The sequence below is a fragment of the Zerene cesonia genome, chromosome 29, assembly GCF_012273895.1.
Source record: "Zerene cesonia ecotype Mississippi chromosome 29, Zerene_cesonia_1.1, whole genome shotgun sequence".
NCBI classification, from domain to species: Eukaryota; Metazoa; Arthropoda; class Insecta; order Lepidoptera; family Pieridae; genus Zerene; species Zerene cesonia.
The window spans coordinates 6,577,467-6,603,658 of record NC_052130.1 but is presented as its reverse complement, the minus strand read 5'-3'; the positions used below and the strand labels follow the sequence as shown (position 1 = coordinate 6,603,658).

The 26,192-nt window shown below is 38.3% G+C and overlaps 3 protein-coding genes across 3 annotated transcripts in view; 2 read left to right on the top strand and 1 right to left on the bottom strand.

The window, feature by feature from the left end:
* LOC119837775 (huntingtin-like) overlaps nucleotides 1–12,552 on the bottom strand; it is a 30,043-nt gene extending 17,491 nt beyond the window's left edge. The window contains exons 1-24 of the mRNA XM_038363527.1: nucleotides 12,378–12,552; nucleotides 12,162–12,303; nucleotides 11,690–11,811; nucleotides 11,355–11,572; nucleotides 10,840–10,971; nucleotides 10,529–10,662; nucleotides 10,087–10,279; nucleotides 9,208–9,386; nucleotides 8,789–8,929; nucleotides 8,162–8,271; nucleotides 7,724–7,848; nucleotides 6,886–7,586; nucleotides 6,473–6,669; nucleotides 5,999–6,118; nucleotides 4,891–5,152; nucleotides 4,118–4,292; nucleotides 3,461–3,709; nucleotides 3,095–3,270; nucleotides 2,294–2,806; nucleotides 1,798–1,958; nucleotides 1,276–1,369; nucleotides 1,064–1,166; nucleotides 702–796; nucleotides 102–323 (exon numbers count right to left, since the gene is read on the bottom strand). Of these exons, the coding sequence (XP_038219455.1) occupies nucleotides 102–323; nucleotides 702–796; nucleotides 1,064–1,166; nucleotides 1,276–1,369; nucleotides 1,798–1,958; nucleotides 2,294–2,806; nucleotides 3,095–3,270; nucleotides 3,461–3,709; nucleotides 4,118–4,292; nucleotides 4,891–5,152; nucleotides 5,999–6,118; nucleotides 6,473–6,669; nucleotides 6,886–7,586; nucleotides 7,724–7,848; nucleotides 8,162–8,271; nucleotides 8,789–8,929; nucleotides 9,208–9,386; nucleotides 10,087–10,279; nucleotides 10,529–10,662; nucleotides 10,840–10,971; nucleotides 11,355–11,572; nucleotides 11,690–11,811; nucleotides 12,162–12,303; nucleotides 12,378–12,442 (4,629 nt within the window). The 5' untranslated portion in view covers nucleotides 12,443–12,552. The remainder of the gene's footprint in view (nucleotides 1–101; nucleotides 324–701; nucleotides 797–1,063; nucleotides 1,167–1,275; nucleotides 1,370–1,797; nucleotides 1,959–2,293; nucleotides 2,807–3,094; nucleotides 3,271–3,460; nucleotides 3,710–4,117; nucleotides 4,293–4,890; nucleotides 5,153–5,998; nucleotides 6,119–6,472; nucleotides 6,670–6,885; nucleotides 7,587–7,723; nucleotides 7,849–8,161; nucleotides 8,272–8,788; nucleotides 8,930–9,207; nucleotides 9,387–10,086; nucleotides 10,280–10,528; nucleotides 10,663–10,839; nucleotides 10,972–11,354; nucleotides 11,573–11,689; nucleotides 11,812–12,161; nucleotides 12,304–12,377) is intronic.
* Nucleotides 12,553–13,035: 483 nt separating this feature from the next.
* On the top strand, nucleotides 13,036–15,186 carry LOC119837785 (pyridoxal phosphate homeostasis protein). Its single transcript, XM_038363540.1, has 5 exons — nucleotides 13,036–13,449; nucleotides 13,725–14,082; nucleotides 14,205–14,446; nucleotides 14,600–14,761; nucleotides 15,135–15,186. The coding sequence occupies exons 1-4, from the start codon at nucleotides 13,357–13,359 to the stop codon at nucleotides 14,669–14,671; spliced, it is 765 nt and encodes a 254-aa protein (XP_038219468.1). The 5' UTR covers nucleotides 13,036–13,356; the 3' UTR covers nucleotides 14,672–14,761; nucleotides 15,135–15,186.
* A 524-nt stretch (nucleotides 15,187–15,710) lies between these two features.
* LOC119837819 overlaps nucleotides 15,711–26,192 on the top strand; it is a 25,648-nt gene continuing 15,166 nt past the window's right edge. Inside the window, exon 1 of the mRNA XM_038363590.1 lies at nucleotides 15,711–15,953. The gene's annotated coding sequence lies outside the window, so the exon portion shown is untranslated. The remainder of the gene's footprint in view (nucleotides 15,954–26,192) is intronic.

The window sequence follows — 26,192 nt, the reverse complement described above, 5'->3', positions numbered from 1 at the left end:
AGCAGGTCGAGCGCGGGCTGGTCGGGCTGGTCGCGCAGGTGCGGCGCGAGGCGCGCGAGCAGGCGCGCGAGCGGGCGCTGTTGTGGGGGGGGCGGGCTCACCTGCGGGGGCGGCGCGAAGAGCGCGCGCAGCAGCAGGTCGAGCGCGGGCTGGTCGGGCTGGTCGCGCAGGTGCGGCGCGAGGCGCGCGAGCAGGCGCGCGAGCGGGCGCGGCGCGGCGCCGCGCAGCGCGCGCGCGGCCGTGGCGCCGCACTGCGCGCCCCAGCGCCACGCCTCGCCCGCGTGCGAGCTCAGCGCCAGGATGCACGTCACCAGCTCCACGACCTGCGCACGCGCCTCAAACCGTCTAGTGCAAGTCATGCTATGTAAATTGTGCACAACAAAATGTACCCAGAAAATGCTGCGCAGCAGAAATTAGTGGTATTTTTTATTTATTTACTACGAATTACTACGCATAGAATGTGCATTCAATGTGTGTAGAAAAAAATTACATCATCAATGACATGCGCACCGTCAGATGTCTCTCGTACCCATACAGGGAAGACACATTTAAAAATCATTGAAACTTCAATCCGTCGAGACGTGACGAGATCTAACATAGTAATAAACCAACGGTATAATAAAAGAATGGAGAAGAAACACAACAGAAACTATGCCATGGATCATATTAATAATAAACGTAAGAGACACAAAGTTACATACCCTTGGCAAATGCATAGTTTTCTGCAGCATATAGAAAATCACCTCCCGAGTGGCTTGCAGTTCTTGCTGTTGTGTGCGACCCAGCGTGCCGGTCCCTGGAGATAATACATGAAATCTAGTACAAAACTCTAATTTACACAATATTATCCGGACACACCCACTCGGAGCGTTTAATCCCGCTGAGAATGCCGCTGGTAAATGTTAAAATTGTGTTATGAAGTGCTTCTTCAAGAAGTTTTATTGAATAAAAAGAAATGTTAGTCTTTGAGTTGGGGTATGAGTTTGAGTATGAGTTTAAGTTTGAGGGGGATTTGAGTGTGCTCTTTAAAGTATAAGAAGCAGTGGGGGGTGGGCAGTCTCACCGGCGCCGAGCGAGGAGAAGACGCGCAGCGCGACGGGCTCGAGGCCGGCCGCGCACGCGTCCTGCGCGCCCGCCGCCAGCAGCCCGTCGCACAGCTGGATCAGCTGCGCCCGGCCGAGCAGATTGTATATCGTTAAATATAGCTTTATAACAAACAAGGACAAAACCAAACAAAAAAAAGGGGAATTTTAATTCGCTTAAAAAACCTTTTACCTTAGGAATTTCTATAATTTGTTTCGAGTGGTGTTTCGATGACGACAGCTGCACCAGAAATGACATTATACTGTTGACTAGTTCACAGCAATTACTGAAAGAAATATCGTTCGGCATTACATAATATTAAAATAAACTAAATTAAAATTAAAATCCAGAAAACAAAACTGATTTTTTTTTTCTCCCATCCTCTTCTCCCTTCTATCTTACTACTATCTTAATACCAGCTGTGTCCCGCGGTTTTACCCACGTCGCAGCCGATGACATAATCTAAGCAGCCAGACCAGCTTTTCATAGGATTAGCGCGTTCAAACAAACTCTCCAGCTTTACGATATTAGTATAAACTAGCTGTCCGCCCCGGCGTCGCCCGTGGTACATATATAGCTTATAGCCTTCCTCAATGCATGGGATGTCTAGGACTGAAATAATTTTTCAAATCGGATCAGTGATTCCTGAAATAAGCGCGTTGAAACAAACAAACTCTCCAGCTTTGCAATATTAGTACAGAGAATGCAACTGACGGTATCTCGTGGTGCTCGAGCAGGTCGAGCTGCTTGAGCAGGAAGCCGATGAAGAGCTGGTCGCTGTCCAGCATGCAGTAGTTGACGCGCAGCGACAGCAGCTGGCACAGCAGCTGCAGCACGGCGCGCTGCAGCCCCGCGCCGCTCTGCAGCGTGTACATCTGCACACGCACCACACTACCGTTACGCTAACGTCCACCACACTTATATATACTCATTGGATCACCCTGGATATATGTAAGGGCTTTTAGCAATTTGCGCTAACTATCAAGTAAGCGCAAAGTAAATACACCAATCGAATTTATTTATCGGAAATTTATTCTTGGCCTATACCAAATTATCTATTCCAAGCCAGTTGTCAAATTTTACAAGTATATTGGTGGAAATACTGTTCGTTTTCTTTTAACAGTCATTCAGTCATTTCATTTATGTTGTAAGATAAAACACGTGCTGTACAAGATAGAAAAACTAAAGTGAACATTTCTAAATCGCATACCTTCAACGCCTGTATCACAACCGGTTCGAACAGCCGTATATATCTCTCCAACTCCTTTTTATTGGCGCTCCACTTGCGATCCATTCGGTTCTTATTGAAATTCTCTATCGCCAGCAGCAGCCGCCTCTCCTCTATTAGTTCCGGGTCTTTGGTCTCCTTTTGACTACCTTCAGAGGACACGCTATCGCGTCTTGTCTCAGTGTCCAGGCTGTTCACCATCAGGACATCGTCGTAGAAACTCGCCGGTTGTTTCTTGGGCACCGGATCAGCTATGTTCAGATAGTCTTGATACTGATTTATTATGTTGGTACCGAAGAGGCACTTGAGCAGTTGCGTGACGCAGTACACTGCGTTTTCGGGACAAAGGGGCATTATCACTTTGAGGTAGAAGAGCAATTCTTCAGTTAGAGGCCCGAATTCGACTTCGGTGGACAGTTCTAGTTGTATGGCCAGCGAATTGAGCACGGTTGAGAGGAACTCGTAAAAGATACTGCTCTTTGGATCCAGGTTTATCTAAAAAAAATGACAGGATTAAATTTCGGTTAAGAAAATGAAAAAAGTTACCAGTTAAAAAACTCAATTCTTTTTCTGTTCTGTTCTTTTTGAGTTCTGTCTGACTGAACACCTGTTAAAAATCGTAATCTTTTTTGGAAATGTTTTACGACTTTCCTAGCGTTGACTATCGTAAGCAAACACTATGTACGTGAAAAACTATATATGTGTGGAAAAACTTTATTTCATCTATACGCTATAATTATTATTATTTGATTCTCGTTTCCCAAAGCATTGAACCCATAATACCTTATGATTAGAGTACGTAGCCCTCAAGTTGTCGTACATCTTGACGAACATGGGCTCGTTCACGAAGTGTCCGGCGAAGCTCGCCTTGAGCGTGTTGGCGGGCGCGGTGGGCTTCCTCTTGGCAGATGTCTTGTCGTCCGACTCTGGCGTGATGCTGCTCTTGCGGGGGGTCGCATCTTGGATATTAACGATATAATGTGGATTATCATTTATTAAAGTGCATTTTTTTATATAAAAATTTGACATATACTTTTATTCCACAATAAAAGCATTTAATTTGATAAAAATTATATTCCAGTTTTAAATATGGGATAGATCTTCTATATGTGCATTGGGTTTTAGAAAATCCATTAAACAATCACCCACCTTGCGTCTTCCTCCTTACTGGACTGCCGGGCAGAGCAATACTGCTCTTATTCACATGTATATTAGGGTTAACTTCCTCTATCAAGTGTACCAGAACGTTAAGCATTTTGAGTGTCACTTGTAGAAACTTCTCAGAGAGCGCTGCAACTCTCTCGTTCTCTAAGTATTGCCATCTCTCTTTAACTTCTTGTGGGTCGCGTTCGAATATGTCCTTGTTGGTTTTGTTGCGCATAATGTAGTCGATTTCAACTGAAACACATGTAAATATAGTATGCTTGATTTTATATAAAAAAAACATAATTTTATTTAAAAATCATATCGGTGAAGTGCATGTCAGGTGTGTGTCGCGTATCGTGTGACATGTCTGATGTTATGTGTATCATGAGTGATGCGTATGTATGTGCAGCGTGTCGCGTGTGACGTGTGCGTAGGCTCGTCGTTATTATGTGTGATGTATGCGTCGCCTTCCATGCATGGCGTGTGTGTGTGACATATGACGATATGCCTGTATCGTGAGTGTCAAAAGTGTTGTGAGTCTCGTGGGTTGCACGTTGTGTGTGTTGTGTGTGTTGTGTGTGTTGTGTGTGTTGTGTGTGTTGTGTGTGTTGTGTGTGTCGTGTGTGTTGTGTGTGTGGTGTGGTGTTGGGGTGTGTGTACCCGGGTAGAGCAGGCGCAGCACGTCGAGCGCGGCGGCGGCCCACAGCGCGCCGCCGCCGCGCTCGGCCAGCGCGTGCGCGCACAGCGCCGCCGCGCCCGCGCCGCGGTACGCCGCGCCGTGCCGCGCGGGCGGGTGGCGGACGCACAGCGCTCGGAGCGCTTCTATTGCGCCTTGCTGTCAAAACGAACAGTCATTTATATTAAATTATTTCAATATATGGGAAATGTTACATTATAGAGAAATTTTTTTTCTACGCATCTTCTTCAGGTAGCTTCTTTATGTGATCAGTATCAAAAACAAAAATATCCCATTGGATCTCATGTGGAGCCAAGAGTTTGAATCTACAAGGCCTAATTCTACCGATCTTAATTTCACAAATTCTACATTTTTTTTTTATGTCATAGCGGGCAGCGGAGCTGGTGGTTCGCCTGATCGTAAGCGATCACCACCGCCCATAAAAATTCGCAAAGGTAGTACCTCTGTGAATGCGCTGCCCGCTTTTATGGGGTAAGGGAAATGGAAAGGATTAACGACTGGAAAGAAGGAATGGACTAGGACGGGTGGGGAAAAGGAAACGGGCCTCCGGCTCCCCCACTCACCGTACGAAACGCAGTGGCATGCCACTATTTCACGCCGGTTTTCTGTGGGGGTGTGGTACTTCCCCGGTGCGAGCTGGCCCAATTCGTGCCGAAGCGTGCACGACTCCCACAATAACATATCGCTTCGCTTGGCTAGTATTGGCGCGTCTCCGTACCAACGGCACGCAACTCACCGCGAAGTTCCTGCAGCCGGTCTCCATGAGCGCCACGACGAGGGCGGCCACCGGCTCGGCGAGCGCGTCGTCGGCGGCGGCGGCGGCGCTGCGGCGCGCGCGCAGCTGCGGCGGCAGGTCGGCGAGGCAGAGCAGGCGGCGCAGCGGCGCCAGCGCGGGCGCGCGCGGCCGCAGCGCCAGCGCCGCGCTGGCGCAGCGCGCCTGCTCCGCCAGCCACGCCGTGTTGCTGGCGCGCGCCGGCACGTGCAGCGACGGGGCTATGCTGCAGTGTGCACAACATTCGATTTGAGCAATTTCGCCGGTAACACCCTCAACACTTATTCGTTAACTTCAAGTTTGTCCCTCACATTCAAGTCTCAAAAACAAAATATAAAAGCTTACTTTATCAAAATTTTCGTTTGGTTGAATTTATTATTTTCAATCTTATCGATTATTGATAATGAAAGTTATCAATTCGACTATTTTTATCGATTGGTTTTTGTGTTCATTTGTTTGATTTGTCTAGACAATATACGTTATTACAAGAAAATTCCTATTAAAAAATTAAGTAAAACTAAAACTTTCATAGACATAATTATTATTTAAAAAAAAATATAAGATCTAAGACCTATTATCTACCAAACTGCTCGTGGCAACATGATGGACAATAGCGTGAACCTTCATGGGAGGCCTACGAGTATATCCCTGGATTGGGAACAAATATGGGCTGATGATGATGAATTCGACTGCCTCCTTGGTACAGTGGTTAACACGTGAGCTTAGAACCGAGGGGTCCTGAGTTCGATTCCCGATGGGGTCGCACAAAAAAAATGTCTCGGTCCGGCAGGACACAGAAGGCTGATCACCTGTCCATAAAGAAAATCGATCATTGAAACAGATGTATATCATCTGTCCCATACCCCAGTAAGGGAAAAGGTACTTCACTTTTTATGATGATTTACAGACAATTACAGTTTTTTACCAGATGAGCTGGTAAAAAACTGTAATAGCAACGACTTGTCAATAATAAATAATGCGTTTCTTGTTTTGACACTTGAAAGTTCATTTCAAATAGTCCCCCAATAAATTTATATTTGAATTTGAAACAAGTGCAATTCAAAGAACTCACACAGCGATTGTGTTCGCGGCGGCAGTCCGTACTTTCTGGTCGGTGTCGGCGAGCAGCTGGTACAGAGTGTCCATTATCACCTTGCTCTGCTGCTTGTAGTTTGGACTCAGCATGAATAATCTGAAAGTTTAAACTGTTATTAAACTGCTATTTTCGTTGAAAATGCGCGGATGATGTTTTGTATAGTGAGATTTTCTCACTAACTGTGTATACCCGATTAAATTGCTATATTCATTAGTTTCAGGCTGGAGAAATCCACTTAGGTGTCCTCCAATATTTGCAGTAATATGACCGCAGCTACACCTTACCACCCACTTGCAATAAGCCATTCGAGCGAACTAAACGGAACTGGGATTAGTTGCAGTTGAAATTATTGGATCAGCATCCATTTGAAATAGAGCATTTAATCATCAAAGGCATATTCCTTAGCACTGGGGGAGGGGGGGGGAGGAGGGAGCACAGCTGCACACGCACCTGGCGTAGGGCAGTTTCTCGTACAGCCTGGCGAGGTTGAGGCGGCACAGCCAGTACGGGTTGCGGCGCGCGGCGGCCAGCGCGGCCAGCACGCCGCCCAGCTGCGGCGCGTGCGCGCTGTGCGCCAGCGCGCCGCTCAGCGCGCCCAGCGCGCCCAGCGTGTGGTTCACCGCCGAGTGGATCTCGTCTGAGAGACCCTGCTCGTAACAATACGCTTCAGGTAACATCCATCAAAATGCAGAGTGAATAGTTAAAAAAACCGAGAATAAACAATTCATTGGGACAAATGAGTGTAAGTTTTTCTTTTAGAGTTATTGTTTTCTTATGATAATTTATTCTTTCTTTATGCCTTAGTGCCTATCTAATAACGGACAGAGGAACGTTTTGCGAAGCAAATTGCAATACAAGTGTACCTTCAAAATGACCTCCATCAGCTTTTCGACGCTCAGGACCTCAGCAACATCCTTCGGTAGCGAGGCGTAGCTCCTCCATCGGTTGTAATCCCCGTGCGCCAGCTCCAACGCGGCCACCAGGTAGCGGCCCAAGCAAACCCTCAATAAACCCCGTATCTGAGGGTCGCTGTGGTTCTCCAACAACAAGATATCGCTCAAATGCTGATACTCCACTTCGCTCTCACACTGATCCTCGCTCATCGACATCACATCAATCTTCTTCGGTCGTCTATCGAACTCTTTGTCGAACTTGACCGTTTCGACATTGGTGGAGTCACCAAAATGGTCGAACTTCATGTCCAGATCGATGCTGGAAGATAGGATGCCACCGCTACTCGACATCGGATATCCAGTTGATTGCTCGTCAGTGGAGTTGGTGGTGAAATTGCTGTTCGTCATGTTGGTGTCAGCGCTGAGTTCGCTGGCGATCAGTTTGCTGTCCAGCATGTTACTGGGTGCATCTTTGAGGCTTTTCAACTCACTTTCCAGGGACTTCTCTATTGATTTCGTGTCCTTCGAGTTCTTCGACTGCTGCGTACTGTCGCAACTTTTTAGCAGATCCTGGCTAAGGGACTCTGTGAGGGAGTCTTGGAAGCAAACGTTTCGTTCTAAAATGAACTCGTCGAGGGTGTCTTGGTTTGACTCGGCGCCTTCTGAGGTACCTGGGAATGAATTATAATGGTCGTTTGACGAATTAACTACATAATATACTGTATAAAATTTGGATGCAGTTCAATACAGAGTGTATTTCTTGTAAGTATATACGTGTACATTTATTTCTTTCATTGACACCACTTACTAGAATAATTGAGAAACTTAGTATCAGCGTCCTTATCGAGGTACAGTGTTGCAATTTGCGGGTACAGCCGCAGGATCTCCGCTAGACACGACAGTGCTGAAGACTTCACAGACACTCGGACAGACCTGGGTCATTTTATTTAAGTTTTAATATATAACTAACCAGCAATTTATGAAACAATTTTTTTATTTCATTTATGGCAATGAAAACAGCGCCACCTAGTATCATATTAGAAGAATTACACAATTGTCACGGGTGATTGCAAATAACATACAATTTTTTATAACAAATCAAACAGTTACTGTTAACATCTAAGTTGTTTTCAATTATAAACGATAATTGAGTATTTTCTTCTTAGAGAGACATTTATTGCATATTAATATTTAATAAACAAGTTACTTAGTAGATAGTGTTAGTACAATTGCAGTTATCACTCACCGGTCCGACACCAGCTGCCCTCTACAACCGGTGAGCAGGAATTTGTAAACGAGCAATCTCGCGCAGTACTTCAGTCTTACGTCATCGTCTGAACTTGATCCGATATTTATCTGTGCAAAACGTCTCTGTTGATCCCACAGTTACACGGATAAAATTCAAACTTTGAATAGGGGTGCTGTCTTGATCTATGGTCTTCTAATTATTATGATTAAAATCAGATCATAATTACACCCTACAAAATTATAAATACGAAAGTTTATTAGTCAGTCTGTAGGTATTTTGTTCACGCCGAAACTACTGAACCAATTTAGATAAAATTCGGTACAAAAAAAGTTTGAGATTCAAGAGTTGTCGTGGGATAAACCCCGAAAATCCGGAAGCGGTACTTGAAAAGGGCAAACCTTGATCTGTTTATTTTTGGTTTTGGTGTTCATTTATTCATATAACAAGTCATTAACAATCTCAAAGCATAACGTGTTTAGTTTGCATAATTATAGAATACAATTCTCGTTGAAAAGTTAGTGTTGTAAAACATTTTTGCCTTTGACTATGCGAGCGGACCGCGTAGCTAATTAAAGCTAGTAAAGTATAGCCATTAGTCAGGTACAAACAAGTGCGGTGACGTACGTTCATGTCACAATCCCGCACATCGGTATCCGCGTGCTCGTCGGCGTAGTGCTGCAGGCGCTCTGCCAGTGCGCCCAGCAGCTGCCCCGCGTCCGGCGCCGCGCCGCCCCCACCTTCACCGCTCTGCGGCGTGTCCGGGGTCTGTGCAAGGTATACATATATACATTAGGATCTATTATTTTTTAATGCTAGTCATTTGTAACGTAAGTCAGATATCCTATGAAATAAGCTTCCCATGGCAATGGGGCTGCGAATTTTTATTTATATTTATTACATAACACAAAGACACATGAATGATTCAAACATAAACTTATTCAAGTAAATTCCATTCGATTGAATTTGCTATTTGGTTATCTCAATGGAACACACCCTTCATCATAGAGAACAATATCACAGGAGAGCATAGTATCCGCGATCACCTGTATGGGCAGTTCGTGCGAGCTGTGCGAGGGTGTGTGCAGGCGCGCGGCCGAGCCGAGCCGCAGCGCGCCGCGCAGCGCCAGCTCGCCCGCACCGCCCGCACCGCCCCCCCCACTAGCGGTGCTGTGCGCGCTGTGCGTGCTGTGCGTGCTATGCGCCGACACCGCGCTCGTGTAGCCTGAGCGCAATAACAGCTCGGTATAACACCGTTGCTCGAGGGAGACTTGATAATCGCGACTAACCGCGCTAAGTTAACACACACTTTAGTTCGCGTTTAGAACGTACACCACGAATCGCGTAATACAACGCAACACTCACACAAACCCAGAAGATGCCGACTTGAAATATTTCGTCTGTTCTGTGATTCGTTCAGCTGACATAAATTAGTAGAATAACATGGGGGCATGGCCAGCCTGAACATTAATTTATTCTCTTAGTTCTAAAAGATTATTTTTTATTATTTTTTCACAGTTGGATAAAAATATATTGTAATGAATAAGAACTAAGAGTGAGAATGCTTGATAATTACTTCTTTTTATTTTAAAGCCGGTTTTAGTTCTGAAAATTTTTGGGCGCTTAAGATTTTGTTAAAAAATATTTTTATCACATATATAATTTACATTTTAATTCCACCAGCAAATATTATTTCATTAATTCTGTAACATTCAAATAATAGCAATAAGTAGCAAGTAAATATTATTCAACAATCAATAAGTGCTTAAAATTTCTCTAAATATGATATCTGCAAATACAGACAACTGAAAGACTGATTACATATTATCTTTGGTGTAGAGGTCAACTTTTATGTGTGTGAATTACACTTCTATACATTTCTATTTTTAAACTGCAAATGAGCGAGTGACGTAAAAAATACTCACTGAAATTCCGTTTATGCCCTTTCACACTGGTCCTTGAATCCAAACACACAGGACTGGGGTGCTTCTCCAGCAACGCTTTCCTATAACCGAGACGAGCTTGAGATATCAGTACGGTTAAACACTCCAGTACCGCGTTTTGCACATTGTGCTCCGTGGTTGTTAGTTCAATGTAGTGTATGCACAGTTGATAAAGCTGGAACGAAAACAAATTTATTACAACTTGGTGAAATTTTAATACGAAACTTTATTAAAACTTACACCAAAGACATTTATTGAACTAGGCTTCCTACAGACGTGCCTTAAAATCGTTACATAATTTTAAATTTACTACTGGTCCTACAAGAGCCGTTCAAAAATTCTATAGTGGCTCATTTGAGATTTTAAAGCAAGGCTTGAGACAAAACTGATTTGACTACATCATCTAAAGCATTTCAGTACTTACTTCTAAAAAATCCTGAACAGAGAACACATTGCTTTCATTGAACTTCTTGAATTCGTTCTGTTGGAAGATAGCTTTGAAAACGCAAAACCATCCAATAATTATGTTATCTTCAGCTGCCGTGGGCCACAATTTTTCTGAGAAAAAAATAGTATGGTATCATCAAAAACGAATCTTACATTTTAATTTTGCAGGTTAATTTTAGAAGGTCAAGTAGTATTGTTTCTTATTAAAGACTCATTAATTTAACTCTGTTTTCTGTGGCACCGTGAGGAGCCAAATTAACAGGCAATAGCACAACACAGGGCACTCACCATATCCCATATCCAGCACGGCGCCGAGCTGAGTCTCGCGGTGCTGGCAGTGCGAGGCGAGGCAGGCGCCCAGCGCGCGCCGCACTGACGCCTCGCCGCACTGCACGTGTGCAAGCAGTGCAGTCGACAGCTCTGCAGAAGAACTCACTTAATTAACTAGTACTTAATTGCGATTTAAATTATGTTATAACAAGATTTTCATTGCAGAAAACCTCCTGATTGAAACTACATCTCCAGTAACTACTTTCACATTTGTTACAGTTCAATGTTCATGAAGATACTTTCAACTCTTCTTTCCTTAGAACCTTTGTTACACCTAGTTCTAACTGGTAACAATTAGTTATAAATATGTTTTCTCTAGTTAGAACTGAGAACTAGTTTTTACTAAGATATTTGTTTACATATAACAAGGAATACCTTGTTCTAACGGAAAAAGGGATAAACTGTAACAGCTTTTATAGTTCAACAATACAGACAATATCTATATATACAATTAATATTTAGTTTAAGCATACCATGTATCTCTTCATCAGTAGTGTATTCAGCTAACGCATTCAAAATCCTCGGTAGATTACTTTCCAGTGCCTCAGCGATAAGTGGCAATTCACTGGTAGTACGCACAATTTCACTCAGCTTGGGGAACAGAGTTTGAGCCTGAGATCTTATTTTTCCGATACCAGGGCGTAACCAACTGTCTCCCAGACATATCCGGGCTAATGATGCTCTTATCCATCTAAAGAAGTCAGCATTTATAGTACAGCTTTTCAATAGACTAACCAATGCTACATAAAGCAATAATAAGCAATAATAATATTGCGAGTCTGATTATAAAGCTGAAGAGAAGACTTACCGTGCATTTCTGGACACCTCAATTTGATTGAGTAGGATGGCATTAGTCTTATAAGAGTTGAAAGCAAATCCACCAACAACAACTCTGTTGAGAGCTTCATCTCCCAGAAGTCTCACCTCAGCCTGGAATTTATGTAGCAGTTGTTACTATAATAATCTTTTACACACTTCACAAAATTTTATTTTTTTTATCCCTACATAGTATAAAACAATTTCGCTTTCTTCGTCCCTATGTCACTAATATATACTTAAATCTTTAAAACTACGCAACCAATTTTGAAAGGGTTTTTTTTAATAGATAGAGTGGTTCAAGAGGAACGTTTATATGTAAAACATCTATTAAACTACTCCAAATTTAAATCGTGCGAAGTCGCGGGCAAAAGCTAGTTAGACAAAATCAAACAATATTCTCAATAGTAAAAAGACAGCTTTAACAGATTGTAATAATTATCGATACAACAGAAGATCCTTACACTTTCATGACTAGCCAATGCAAGCAAAGTTGGAACAGCAGCACTAAGTAAATTTGCATAATGCCTAGCGCAGTTCTGTCGTGTGCCGAGAGCTCCCAAACAACGGCCCAGTGTCCCAGCTGCAGCTTGTAACTCATGAGCTCTGTAATAACGCAACACTTATACGTAAAAACCCACAAAAACTTTTAGGAACACAAAAAAGTTTAAAGCACTTACTTTGCTACACCTTCGTAGTTTTTTAAATATTCCAGGGCCTTCTCGGCCTTCTCGAGAACGTTCATTGCTATTTCTTACTTAACTGAAGAATATATGAACATTTTAATTTGTAAATACCGATTTCCGCAAGAGAAACGCAATATACAAACAAGAAAATACGACAACGAAAACAGAAAATCAATTCATGTAACATTGACATTTGTACTAATCGTTCATAAATCAGGAATCTAAATAAGCATTTAGCACCTATACATGTAAGCACATGTATAGGTCCTAAACTCAAACATTTATTCAATTAGACTTCTTATAGAAGCACTTTTGAAACGTCGTTTTACACAGTTTTTACATTTACTAGAGGTTCGCCGTTCGGAAAGCAGTTTCTACATTTTCTACATCAATTGGGTCATCTCGCACCGGGGAAGTACCATACCCCGGCAGAAAACCGGCGTGAAATAGTAGTAAACTGCTTTGTTTTTTTTTTCTAGCAAATATGGAGAGGCTACCAAAATATATATAAGTGTATAGTCTATGGGCTATCCTATATAGTAGCAAATAAATTCTTATTCTGTGATTCGCTTTCATTTGTCATTATTAGAAGTTTCTGACAAAACATGCCAATCACACACTACATAGTACATGAGTCATGACACATGTCATTTGTATGGATTTATGATTATTCTTAGATATCAAAGAATGTCAATATTGACCCTAGAGTCTTGAGTGACCCTGAAGTTTAAAATTTCTGTTTCTACGTTCTGCTATATAATTTACATATTTTTATCTATTTCGAAATATTCGTTAGTGATAAGCAATAATAACGATAATTTTTTATAATATAGAAGCAATTTAAAATTATTTAAGTAGCGACGTTCCAGAGCCTTTGACCGGTGAATTTAAAATTGAAAATTATAGTTACAGAGCAAAAGTTATTGTTGTTCCTGAATAAATTCGAATTAGAAATTTTGAAAAGCATTAGATTATGTCCGGAGATAGTGAACAAGAAGTTGATATAATGTATGGTTTGAAAAACGTCTTGGGTCGCATTGAAGGTGCTGTATCAAGGAGAAGTAAGGTCAGATTTTTGGATTGAGTTTTTCATCTCTGTACCCTCATATCTACAATCTTTATGGATTGGATACCATGTTTTTTTCCAGTCCATGCCTTTCCTTATCTCTTATCATTTTAAGATGCCAGCAATGTGTTTTCATATACCTCATCTCTCTAAATGTTCATAGGTCAAAACTACCTAGTTGATTTCAAACAGGATATCCAACAGTTCAGCTTCCCGCTCTGACATAAAAAATTGTTGCATTCACTAACTGATGTGTGTTAATTCTGTAATTTCAGGATCTCCCTCAAATACTACCAACTCTAGTTGCTGTTTCCAAAATCAAGCCAATTCCTCTCATCCTACAAGCGTATGAAGCAGGACAGCGTCATTTTGGAGAGAATTACGTTAATGAGCTAGCTGATAAAGCTAACGACCCACAAATATTGGAAAATTGTAAAGATATAAAATGGCATTTTATTGGTCACTTGCAGACAAATAAAATCAATAAATTGCTTCAATCTCCCAACTTGTATATTGTTGAAACAGTGGATTCAGCTAAACTTGCTGACAATTTGAATAAACAGTGGGAGAAGTTTCGAAAGACTGATGACAAGTTGAAAGTTATGGTACAAGTGAATACTAGTGCAGAGGAAGGTATGGGGCACAATTCTGTATATGCTCTATAATACAAAGTGTGACAAAAGACAGTTCTAATTATTTCTCTATTTTCAATATGATTTGGGTTATTTAAAAGTGATCTAATGACATTTTTACAGCAAAAAATGGTATAGAGCCACCACAAACAACAACATTAGTGAAGCATGTCTTAGAGAATTGTGCCAACTTAGAATTTAAAGGGCTAATGACAATCGGCCAATATGACTATGATGTATCAAGAGGGCCAAATCCAGATTTCCTATTGCTTGCTAAATGTAGACAAGAAGTATGTGAGAATCTGAACTTAGATGTGAATAATGTGGAATTGTCCATGGGAATGTCAACAGACTTTGAACATGCTGTGAGTAATTTGATTACATTAAATATAAAACAGATTCTTATATAATACTGAAATGCAATGACCTTTGAAGTCAATTGCATATTGTGAGGTATTTGCAACCACCAACATAATATAAATAAATAGTAGTTACTATAACATAAAATTCTTTTTTAGATTGAACTGGGGGCCACAACAGTTCGTGTTGGCTCTACAATTTTTGGTGCAAGACCTTCAAAGAAAGCTTAGGTTGTAAAGATATAAAATATATAGGGCTTCCATAAAATAGTAAACTAAGAACCCATCATCAGCTTAAGGATGTTATGTGCTATAGAATATCTTATTTCTTTAAACGAGCAATTCTTGTATATATATATATATAATTAGAATCTCAGAATCGGCTCCAACGATTTCCACGAAATTTAGTATATAGGGGGTTTCGGGGGCGATAAATCGATCTAGCTAGGAATCTTTTTTAGAAAATGTCATATTCGTGTTTTATTCGTGTTTTATCGACTTAAACTTACTTTTTTAACAAATAGGACGAAGTCAATGAGTGTTTGCTTTGAGGTTAGACTAATTGTTTATATTGTTTTGTGTCTTTTTAATGCATGTGTTCACTTAAAAATGCCTAAACGATCTTGGAAAAAACGCTTATAAATAATATAATTTCACGAAGTTAAACCGAGCAAAGCTCGGTCATCCAGGTACTATTGTTTTATTGTTATTTCTTTTAAACTTGTGGTAATAAAGATTTTCATAAATTTTTGTTTCATTCCAATAATTCATCCTAATAATCAAGTATTTTTTTACGTTATAACTTAAACGTTGGTAAAGTAGGTATCTATTTTAACATTTCCATCCCCGATACTTTAACCACCATCAAAAAAATATTTTTTAATTGTACACGTATCCACTTGTACAATTAAAAAATATTGAACACTAGAAAACCCGGCGAACTCCGTTTCGCCACCAGATGGCTTTATATAAAAAATTATTTTCTCGCTTTTTTGTTCAAATTTTTCCTGAATTTTCTTTGCTATAAACCTCACGGAGCCCAAGATCTTTCCAACGAATGCAAAACCGTGGAAATCGGTTCGTGCGTTCTGGAGTTATAGCGTCAGGAAGGAAAACCCGCCTCATTTTTATATAGTAGAAGATTAGCACTTCATATTTAATTTCACTGAAACGAAAAATGTTTATTGTCTGTTCTGTCTCTCTATGGTTTCTTGGACTTTGACAGTTGTCGACTTCATTTCGAACCGTGGTTCGTGAACGTGACGCAAATGTCAATTGTAATCTGTTGTCGACGGAATCATCAACATTCAGTCAAGCGCTGCAAATTTTTAAGAATTTTATGTTAAGTTTATAAAGTGATAAAGTTATTAAATGTGTGATAAATTAAAGAAAAAATATCATAAAAAATACTAAAAAGCTCTTTGTGTTTTGTGTGTGAAAGTAACTGAGAATTGTACATATCCTGTTCAAAATTTAAACAAGGCCGACGGACAAGTGAGTTTTAAAGTTTGAGGTAAGTAATTTTTTTTTGTGAAAAAATAAAAGAAAGGAAAATAATTGCTAGGGTGTGTCCTTTGTATATTAGACTATGATTATTGAGTTTCAAATTGTTAATTCGTTGTAGAGATGCTAAAACATTTTTGATTGACCTTCTTTATAGATATTTTATACTTTATTAATTCCAATAGATCCTGCTACGCGTATTAATTATTGTTTATAAAATATTCTAATTACATTGTGTTATAAAAAAAACCTGTAACTTTATCAGATAAATATGCAAACTTAAATTCACTCATCACCACAAAAATATAAGGAAAGACATTTAAAAATTAAATTGTTGTTGTGAGTATAACTTATGACTACCTGATGATAAATAATGTATATTAACAGTAAGAAACAACCGTATGCAGTAGTTGCTGTATTCTTCATAAATTTCACTACAATACATATCATCTTATAATTATTAGGTTTGTCAAGTGCCATAATGATTTAGTTACAAATATTAATTAAAATCATTTCAATCTAGTACAGAATATTAAATAACTTCCCTGGACTCAGCCAAAGAACTTAGCTTAGCAAAGGAACTTGCCATCCTCTCTATTACATAAATGCATTCATACTTAAAACTGGCAAGCTTATCATCACTTAAGGTTATATGAGCCCCTAGTATAGATATATTCACTAAGAGGCTATCACCAGGCTTGAAACTAAGTTACAACACTTGAATATTGAAATGTAACAGATGACTAGTTGTGTGTCAGCTCACACTGTTTCAACATGAGTACAGTACAATAGCTTGCTTCACTTTGATATTGATCTTTATTTTGGAATTTGATATTTTGATATTCTTTTATGTTTCGTACTTCTAAAAGCTGTCTCAAATTTAGTAAAAATGTTTCTTAATCATGAAAGTTACTATTGATCATGTAATTGTTGTGTGTATCATCAAAATACAGTCGCTTTCTCTGTCCCTATGTCCCCATGTACACTTAAATCTTTTAAACTATGCAATGGATTTTAATGTTTTTTTTTAATAGATAGTGATTCAAGAGGAAGGTTTACATAATATATTTAATACATGCGAAGGCATGGGCAAAAGCTGGTACTATATAAAAAGTTTGATTTAAAGTCTTTTTTATAGGTTATGAGTATTGGTTTGTAGCTTTGTTGAAATAAAAAGCATAGACTGGAATAGAAGTCAGACTTGACTGAAATAGTGTCAGGAATATTTCAAAACTAGAGTTCCACCTGCAGTTCCTGCCTGCGTATCAAAGAAAAAGAGATAATCTTGAATCATTTTCCCAGTATTAATATGGATTCCATAGGTTACAAACTATCCTTTGTCCTTTCTTGGGTCTCAAAGTAACTTTGAACCTTTCTTTAAATTTATCTATTAATTCCATCTATTAGAGCACTTGTTTTTGTCAAAGTAATAATCTATTATTCACTTCATAAAACAAAATGTAGGTCAAGAATCATATGGATTCTTTACCTACATTTTGTTTCATGTATCTACCCCCTAAACCCAAATCTAATTAAGAACCAAGCAATTAGTGTAGTTAACGACTGAGGTAACTGTAAAAAAATAAGTGTAGTAACAGTTTCATAAAATCTAAATCCATTTTAATGTAAAGCTCAAGCTTTTTTATGCATTTATCAGTGGATGTTGGTAGAATTCATAGACTTGAATGAAGAATATCATACTCTTGAATCTTTCAATAAATATAATGTGTTCAATAATTCGGACATTAGACTAAAATCGAAAAGTGGGGGGTCCGAGATCAAGCTAGCGTGCAGTAAATAAATAGATTATTGAATTTATCTATGCATTGAATTACTGCTTGAAATGGTGAAGGAAAACATCGTGAGGAAACCGGCATATCCAAGAAACATAAATTTCGATAATATGCGACATCTGCCAAATGGTGGATTACGATTATGGCCTGAATCCTCACAGGAGGCCTGCGTCCCTGCAGTCGGAATAATTTGTATGGGCTGATGTTGATGTTTCAATAATTTAAAATCCAGTGCGTAATTTTCTTGTACAATCACACCTCCATAGCAATACAATAAGTACAATTGAGTAATTAAATCTCTGTTAATTTCTGTACGTGCCTCCCATACTATGCGCTTGCGTGCTTTTCACTCGCTTTCACGCATAATGTATGATGTTATGTCGAGACGCAGGGCAGAACGTAACAGTTACCTACAATTATGACCTTGAACTACAAGAAGAAAAGAAAAGGTTCTAGATTATTAAATGAGGTACCTATATAGATAATGAATCAGAATCCTTCCATGAATTATGCCAGCATACATCGTTATAAATTTATACGACGGTCTAAATTCTATTACGTAATTAACACATTTGTGTAGATTTGCTCAAGCAAAAGTATCAGCGCCATCTTTAGTCTTGACGGAGACTTAGTGACAAAGATATTTTTTTACCGCAATAATAAAAGACTATAAATAATTATAATTAGGTAAATATATTCGATATCCGCCATATTATTATATGTATGTAATATAACTGTGGGTTCCAACAGCACATTTTAACATTTGCATTTTCGATCCCACAGCTTAGTCATCATTCAATTCAGAATTCACACTAAAAACTATTTCCCAAAACGATACGAAACAAAGTGCCGTTTGTTTAGAAACATTCGCTCGCGCCCTTCCGCTTCCTACACGCTGTATAATCGCGTAAATGACTCAAGTTTGACCTAAACCATTGTTCTTGTTACAATGGTGTTACATAACTATAACTCATATAATATTTAAGCTCACGACGGTATTAAGTTTCACTTACGCTGCCAGAAAGTGTGACATTTATGATAATTGTTTTTAATAAATACTGAAGCGCCTTCCAATTGGCAGAATTAGACCAAATTGAAATAAGACCACTTGGGAGGCACCAGCTCTCAAATAATAGAATAAAAATCGGTTCACCAAGTTAAAAGGCTTGAGATAACAAAACAGAAAAATTCGTTTTTGATAATCTTCCTTCCTTTTTGAAGTTTGTTGACAAATGATTTATTTCACTTTATTGGGGTCTTGTTTGAACCTTCTCTGGCAATTCTGATTTCAGAAATAACTTGAGATATGTTCACTAATATATAATATATTTTCTCTTCTTATCAGTTGTTCTTGAAACTTTACGTCAATTATGTAAATTTAGGTTAAATTCGTGAGAAATGATAATCGAAGAAATAACCTATTCTTATACATTTAATGCTGTAATCAAAATCGTAATCCAATCAAATTCCGCTGTCATCATAAACTTTTTCGACCTTATAAAAATAATTCTTTTCTAAATAAAAGTTCACCTACGTCCCCAGGGGTATCACTCCGAATTCATTTAAAATTGTTAGATTGATTGAGATCTTTTAGATGATACCAAATGACAACAATGCCCATCAAACAAAATGAATCGCGTCAATTGGTTCAAAACACCCCGGGAATCATGGAGTAGCCTAAGAAACAAAAAACAACAATTGAATTGAGAACGTGCATCTTTTTTGGGACGTCGGTAGTAAAATATTTCCAATCCAACGTTTATATTTAAAGTTTGCACCACGTCATTCATTCAAAGTTATTAAAACATCATTGTCTGTTATTTTAAAGTATTTTGCATGCAATTTCCTTCGAAAATGCAATGTCACATACTTAGGAAGACGTAAATACTTCCACTTTATAGCTGAAAATTACTGCACGATCTTTTATTATATTTTAAGCATTTTCTTTAGTATGAGGTCCTCGTTAATCCGTCATCTGAGTTCCGTAAACCTTGAGCGTTGCATTTTTCATGCATCGTCCAACGAAGGTCAATGAAACCGTAAAGCAAAATTAAGAAACGTTATAATATTATGCTAAGCATGCTATAAATGTCAATAGAATTGAAGCAAACCGGTCGTTACGCTCGGGCCGGTCGTTACGTGAGCACAACCGCGGCGCAAACTTGTTTTGTTTCGCTTTGACAGCTGATTGGTTGAACTCTGCTCCAGATATTTGGCTTAGATAATCCTATGGAAATTGATTAATTACGAAAGGTCTGCGTTTGACTCGTAACTTTTACTCAGATATTGTAAGTTTAATTTATTTTATGAGTTTGAATTTTAAGAAAACAAAATGGCTTGTTAGGAAATTTGTTTAAAATTTTAATTTAAAGTGTATGAACGCAAGGTTTGACTGTGCTGTAAAATTTCGCTCAGTAATTTAATAATTGTCAAAAATATAATCTCTTATCTTGACCCCAAATAGCACGTAACAATCGCTGCATATAGTAGTACCTATTGGTTGCGTGATTAAGCATGATTATACATAACACTATATACTGTATATAACAAATAAATAAGACAGCAGGAAGTGAGATTACGCGATACATACTATCACAAACCACAATTGATATAATAGACTATAGAGTAATGAGTGAAAACGAAAATCGACACGATTAGGCTCATTTAAATGGTAACCACGATCAAAATCGAAAGTGCATAATTTTCTATGCCCGAAATATTTCTGTCGGCGACGGTGAAAACAATTGCCCATTGAATATTTTGATGTCTTGGTGTGTGATGGATGGTAGACATACGGGTGCTACTGTGTACTATTAGAGCTTTATTTTGTACAGTTTTGATATGAAAGGGCATCTAATTGGCGTTGCATTCCAGCTGATGGTGCGGCGAAAGTAAAGGCATAGATTACTAAATAGTGACTGCATCTTGATTTAATCCCGCACTACTAGGGCTCTATGATACTATCATGAAGAAAGCTGAGAAATTGCTAAAATGTCTTCTTTGTGAAATAGCTTCTGTAAATAATGTTTAAATTTCACATCAGGACGGACGATAACTGTTTCATTTGCGGATCGATCGTTTTCGAGTTAATTGTTTAATTAAACAACAATTTAAATTGAAACATTAGCCAATCTGGTTCTCCTGTTAATGGATGCACTTAAAAGGCAACTATTAATTTATATACAAATATTACACAGCAAATCGTGAATACAGCAATACTTCAACAATAATAATGGGCGATCATAAATTTTAGCGCAAACAACTTTGAAAATAAGTACACGTATCGGATCGTTAACCTTTTTGAAGTCGGTTAACATAACAATGTTACGCATTGTAACGTATCAATTAACCACGCCAAGTTAACTGTCGGGTGTAACAGATATGTTAACGAATACAGTTTCTTTTTACCATCAATTAGGAATATGGAGGTCGTATAGAACCACTGTTTGTACAACCTATAGGACTAGAGTTCAAGGGAATAAGTAGTTTAAGTATCATTTAACTGCTAGTTTCATTTCGTGGCTTCACTCAAATGGAATGGTTAAACCAGATTAAATTTGCGTCTCCAACTCTTTTAGCAGTTTATTGTACGCATCCATACACTTAACCTCACAAAGTTTAGCGTTTATTAGGGAACATAATAGAACCACAGCAGGCAGAGACAGCGATGGAGTACTACAACGCCTTTGATCTCGAAGTAAAATGTGCCGAAAAATATGGTTGTCCCAAATGTACCAAAAATTAATAGTAGTCATGGTGAAAAATACATCAAATCATATGCGCAACACCCCCTCTATAGCGTCCCGAGCAGCGAACAACATGGCGTATGTAGTTCGGGCTCGTTCTTTCCGCGTCTCGCCCCGCATGATTTACTTGACTTTAGAAACATCTTTGTTCAACGACTGTATTACTAGTCCGCCCCGGCTTCGCCCGTGATACATATATAGCCTATAGCCTTCCTCAATAAATATGCTATCAGACACTGAAATAATTTTTCGGAATTCAAATCGGACCAGTAGTTCCTTAGATTAGTGCATTCAAAAAAACAAACAAACTCTTCAGCTTTATGATATCAGTATACAGATAAGATTGAGGTAGAATTGATTCCAAAATTGGAGTTGATCCCATAACAATGCGCAACATCGTCATGTTAATAGACTTAAAAGAGCTTAGCGATATGAGACCAGAACTGACATATTTCCGGTTATCTTAAATCATTAGCAATGACTGTTTAAGTATTCACGTATTCATTTTCTTGGAAGCATTTGTTGTAAGTAAAATTAAATGCATCATTCGATTAGTTAAGCCAGTTTCACTGCTGTTACAATTAATTTGAATAACAGCAATTAACACATGGACATGTTGATTATCAGTATTTTTAAACAAAATTTAAATATTTCTAATCTATAAATACTAAATACTTAATTACAATTAATATAGTCACACTTTATTCGGCATATTACATTTGCAATGATAATTAATCAAGCTAATATACTGAGACACACATAGACCAAGTGTGTATGTTTTATTAGATAGACTACTGCGTTTTATAGTCTATACTCGAAGATAGTAATTGGATCTGATCGTGATCTTGCTTTGATATCTGTAGTTGTGTTCGTGATTGATTTCCCAATGACAGAATTTAATATTCGATGCCCTGAAGTAACTATAACGAACAGTTTAAATGTTTTTTTTTTAATGTAATAGGTACATTTTAAGGCATTATAAGATGCGGATTTTTCTAATGCGGTCCCCTTAAGGAATTTAAAAATAACTGATGTACTCGTAAGGTTATATTGTTTTAATTATCGCTATTACATATAATTTGTATCAAATTTTGTGCATATTGTTATAAATGGTGGAGTTCATTTTTTGCCTTGAGAGTTCAACGAATGCAATAACAATAAAATTGTATTAACAGTTATTGGAGATCGTTTTGAGCTCGTTGAACGAACAGTTTCTGTGAATGTAAATTCGATTCGGTAATGATAATACTTTGTATGAATAATAATTATTTATTGTTTTCAAAAGCAAGTTTTCAACCGACCTCAACAAATGAAGGACGTATTTTTTTGTGTTTGGTATAGCTTTCGACTAGGCGAACCGATATTAACTATTCTATTTTTATTTAGAGTAAGTCTTACTTTAAAGTTGTTCTGGTTCTGGCTATGTGAAGATGCTTTAGTTTTTTGTTAATGAACTATGTTAGTACTAGCTGCGCCCCGCGGTTTCGCCCGCGTAAGTCCGTATCCCGTAGGAATATCGGGATAAAAAGTTGCCTATATGTTATTCCAGTTGTCCAGCTGTCTTCGTACCAAATTTTATTGCAATCAATCGGTTCAGTAGTTTTTGCGTGAAAGAGCAACAAACGCACACACATCCTTACAAACTTTCGCATTTATAATATTAGTAGGATAGGATAGTAGGATGTATGTAGGTACGATTGACGAAAATATCCATTTTCATGCCGTACCTACGGACGAAAGTCGTTCAGTCTTTGGTATAATTATTATTATTTCCTAGATACGAAAAAAGTGAAGTCCCGTGTCCAGTCCCGTGTCCAGGTAGATGATCAGCCAGACTAGACCAGGGCCGAAGCCTTTAAAAATGGTAAAAAATGAAAAAAAATTACAGTAGGATGAAACCCATTAGAAAAGGTGGGAAATATGATAAAAATGAAAGGAAAAATAAATTACAGACGATCCGAGTTCGAGAAGTGGGAGGGGGTGATTTTTAAGGGAAAAAAATGTTTTATCTTGATTTCCGGCAAAACTACAAGTCCTATGGAAAAAAGTTGAATGGCAAAGTTGTAGGTAATAAAAAGATCTACAACTTTTGTATTTGCAATTTTTTCACATAACCTCAAAATTTAGGTGAAAAATTCAAAAAACCAAGTTTTTGGTTTTTTATTTATACCTTTTTCAAAAATTTTTTTTTTCTACATAATTTGGTAAAAACTTACCTTATTATGTCCCCAAATACACTGTTATTTAATTTGGTTTCAAAAATTATCGGCCCTGGTCTATACCGATACATTTTATTTTTGAGTCTTCACCGGGGATCCAACCCAGGTAACCACTGTTCTAGCAGGCGGTAAATTAATAGTAGGAATTTTTGAAATAATCCGTCTGATAAGTCTTACAATATGTGTCTATATATGTAAAATGCCTCATGCACTTTTACAACGTGACTGCAATAGATAATAATGCAAGAGTTATCTAGTAACTAGATCATACGTTGTGATACGACCCGCATACTTTTGCATTCCGATTGGAATACATTATACAAGCCATTTCTACTGGATTTGCTTGTGTTTGTGTTTTAATCGAGATTATTTGAATTATACATGATGTGAATGCGGGAGTCGAGCACATTTAGGCACTAATTCGGCCAATTCGCACCAGGGAACGTACCACAACCCCACCATACTATTTTGTAGTAGCTACTGTAAATCTATACTAATATTATAAACCTGAAGAGTTTGTTTGTTGGAACGCACTTATCTCAGGAACTACTTGTGCGATTTGAAAAATTATTTCAGTGCTAGATAGCCCATTTATTGAGGAAGGCTATAGGCTATATATGTACCACGGGCGAAGCCGGGGCGGACCGCTAGTAATTTATGTAAAAAAAATATGTCTGTCGTGTTTTTCGACTGTAATTTTGTTTTGAGTCAACTTCCAATTCGCGTAAATATAAACCCACGTTGTGGTTACACACATCAAGGTATACCATTGTCAATGCAACATGCATAGGTCATTGGTAATTGCCCTTGGTCTAGGCTGTGGTTAGCGGGTTAGTGTTACAGTCAGGTGTTGCTTTAATAGATGATTTTATCTGCATGATGTTAAAAAAACATAAAATCTGCTTTATGTAAAATCAACAATTTAACGCGTTAGAAAAATTCAGTGAAACAAACGCATGGCAAAATGTAAATTCTCGTTGGGTTTTTCCAATAACTCCATTCCGCACTTAATTGTTGTATAATTGACCACTCAACGCTGATTTATAATAAACTTAGTCTTATGTTGTTTGGAACAAACGACTTATATCCATAAAACCACCATTGCTACACTAAAATCATTTATCCCTTTTCTGCCGCACTGCATTCTGAGTACAATGAGTTATCACACTTCACACTAACGTTATAAATGTGTAAGTTTGTTTGTTTGGATGTTTGTCCGTCAATCACGCTGAAACTACTAAATGGATTTTGATGAAATTATTTATACATACAGGATATCAGTTGACTTGGGTGAGCGTCTAGTGAAGTATAAATACATATATATATATATAAAAATAATATGTTTCATTTCAAAAGATTAAACGACACCTCAATAAAACAAGTTTTATGTAATTTAAAACGAATAAATGTCAATGCTAACAGAATTGCAAGCAAACTTTCGAAACGAACTACACTCGAACTTATTAACATATGTTTATCAACAACATTAACCTTCACACCAGCGAGAAGTAGCTGGTCGCTGGCGCAGGTGGTCATTGGACCGCGGGCGCTCTCATGCCTGACGCCGTTCGGCTGGCGGAAGCTGCAGTGTGCGATGTATGGTTTGAGTAATTTCAAGAGGAGACCTGTTTCCTTTACCTTACTATTCCTTCTTTCCAGTCGTCAGTCCTTTCCTTATCCCTTTCTCTTTAGAAGCGGGAAGCGTGATCGCAGAGGTCCTAAGTCTGCGAATGTTCATTGGCGGTGGTGATCGCTCATCAACATGCGAACCACCAGCTCGGTTGCTCGCTTATGGCATAAAAAATTATAATAAGAGGGATATTGTTATGTTATTATAGCGTATGGACTTTCTTTAACATTTTAAATCGTAGGTAGGTATAATGACGGTGGTGTATTAGTAGAATTTGGATTTGCTGGCTGTTAGATACCTTTTAAACACGTTGAGATATAGTTTGGATGATTAATAGTTATCACCCGACGTTTCGAAAATTTTATAGCGAGCGTGGTCTCCCCCTGAGCACGCTCGGGTTAATAATATAATGAATAAATCCTGTTTAAAATCCGTTATAAGTCTTTGATTTCTAAACGTATAATACTCGAGTAAAATCAAACAAACACAAGAAAATACTATCTGACTGATATCAAAAGTTATTTTCTCGTTAAATGTACACGTGATCTATGAGTGCTATAGGAATATGTACCACGGATACGGTCGGGGCGGATCGCTAGTATTCATATGTAAATATTAAATAAAAATATATACAGCTAAATCTTAAATACCAAAAATCTACTTGTTAAAACGTTATATTTGTTTACGTATGTTTTTATGCTTCTGCGATTTATCTTTGGATGCACAGCGGAGTTTCTAGGTTTGGATTATTAGTACGTTTATATTCATAATAATAATAAACATAAACGGGGGGCACAAAGAAAGCTTATAAAGAACTGAGAACGAATAAAACATGGATCGAAGGATTGAAACAGGACAAAA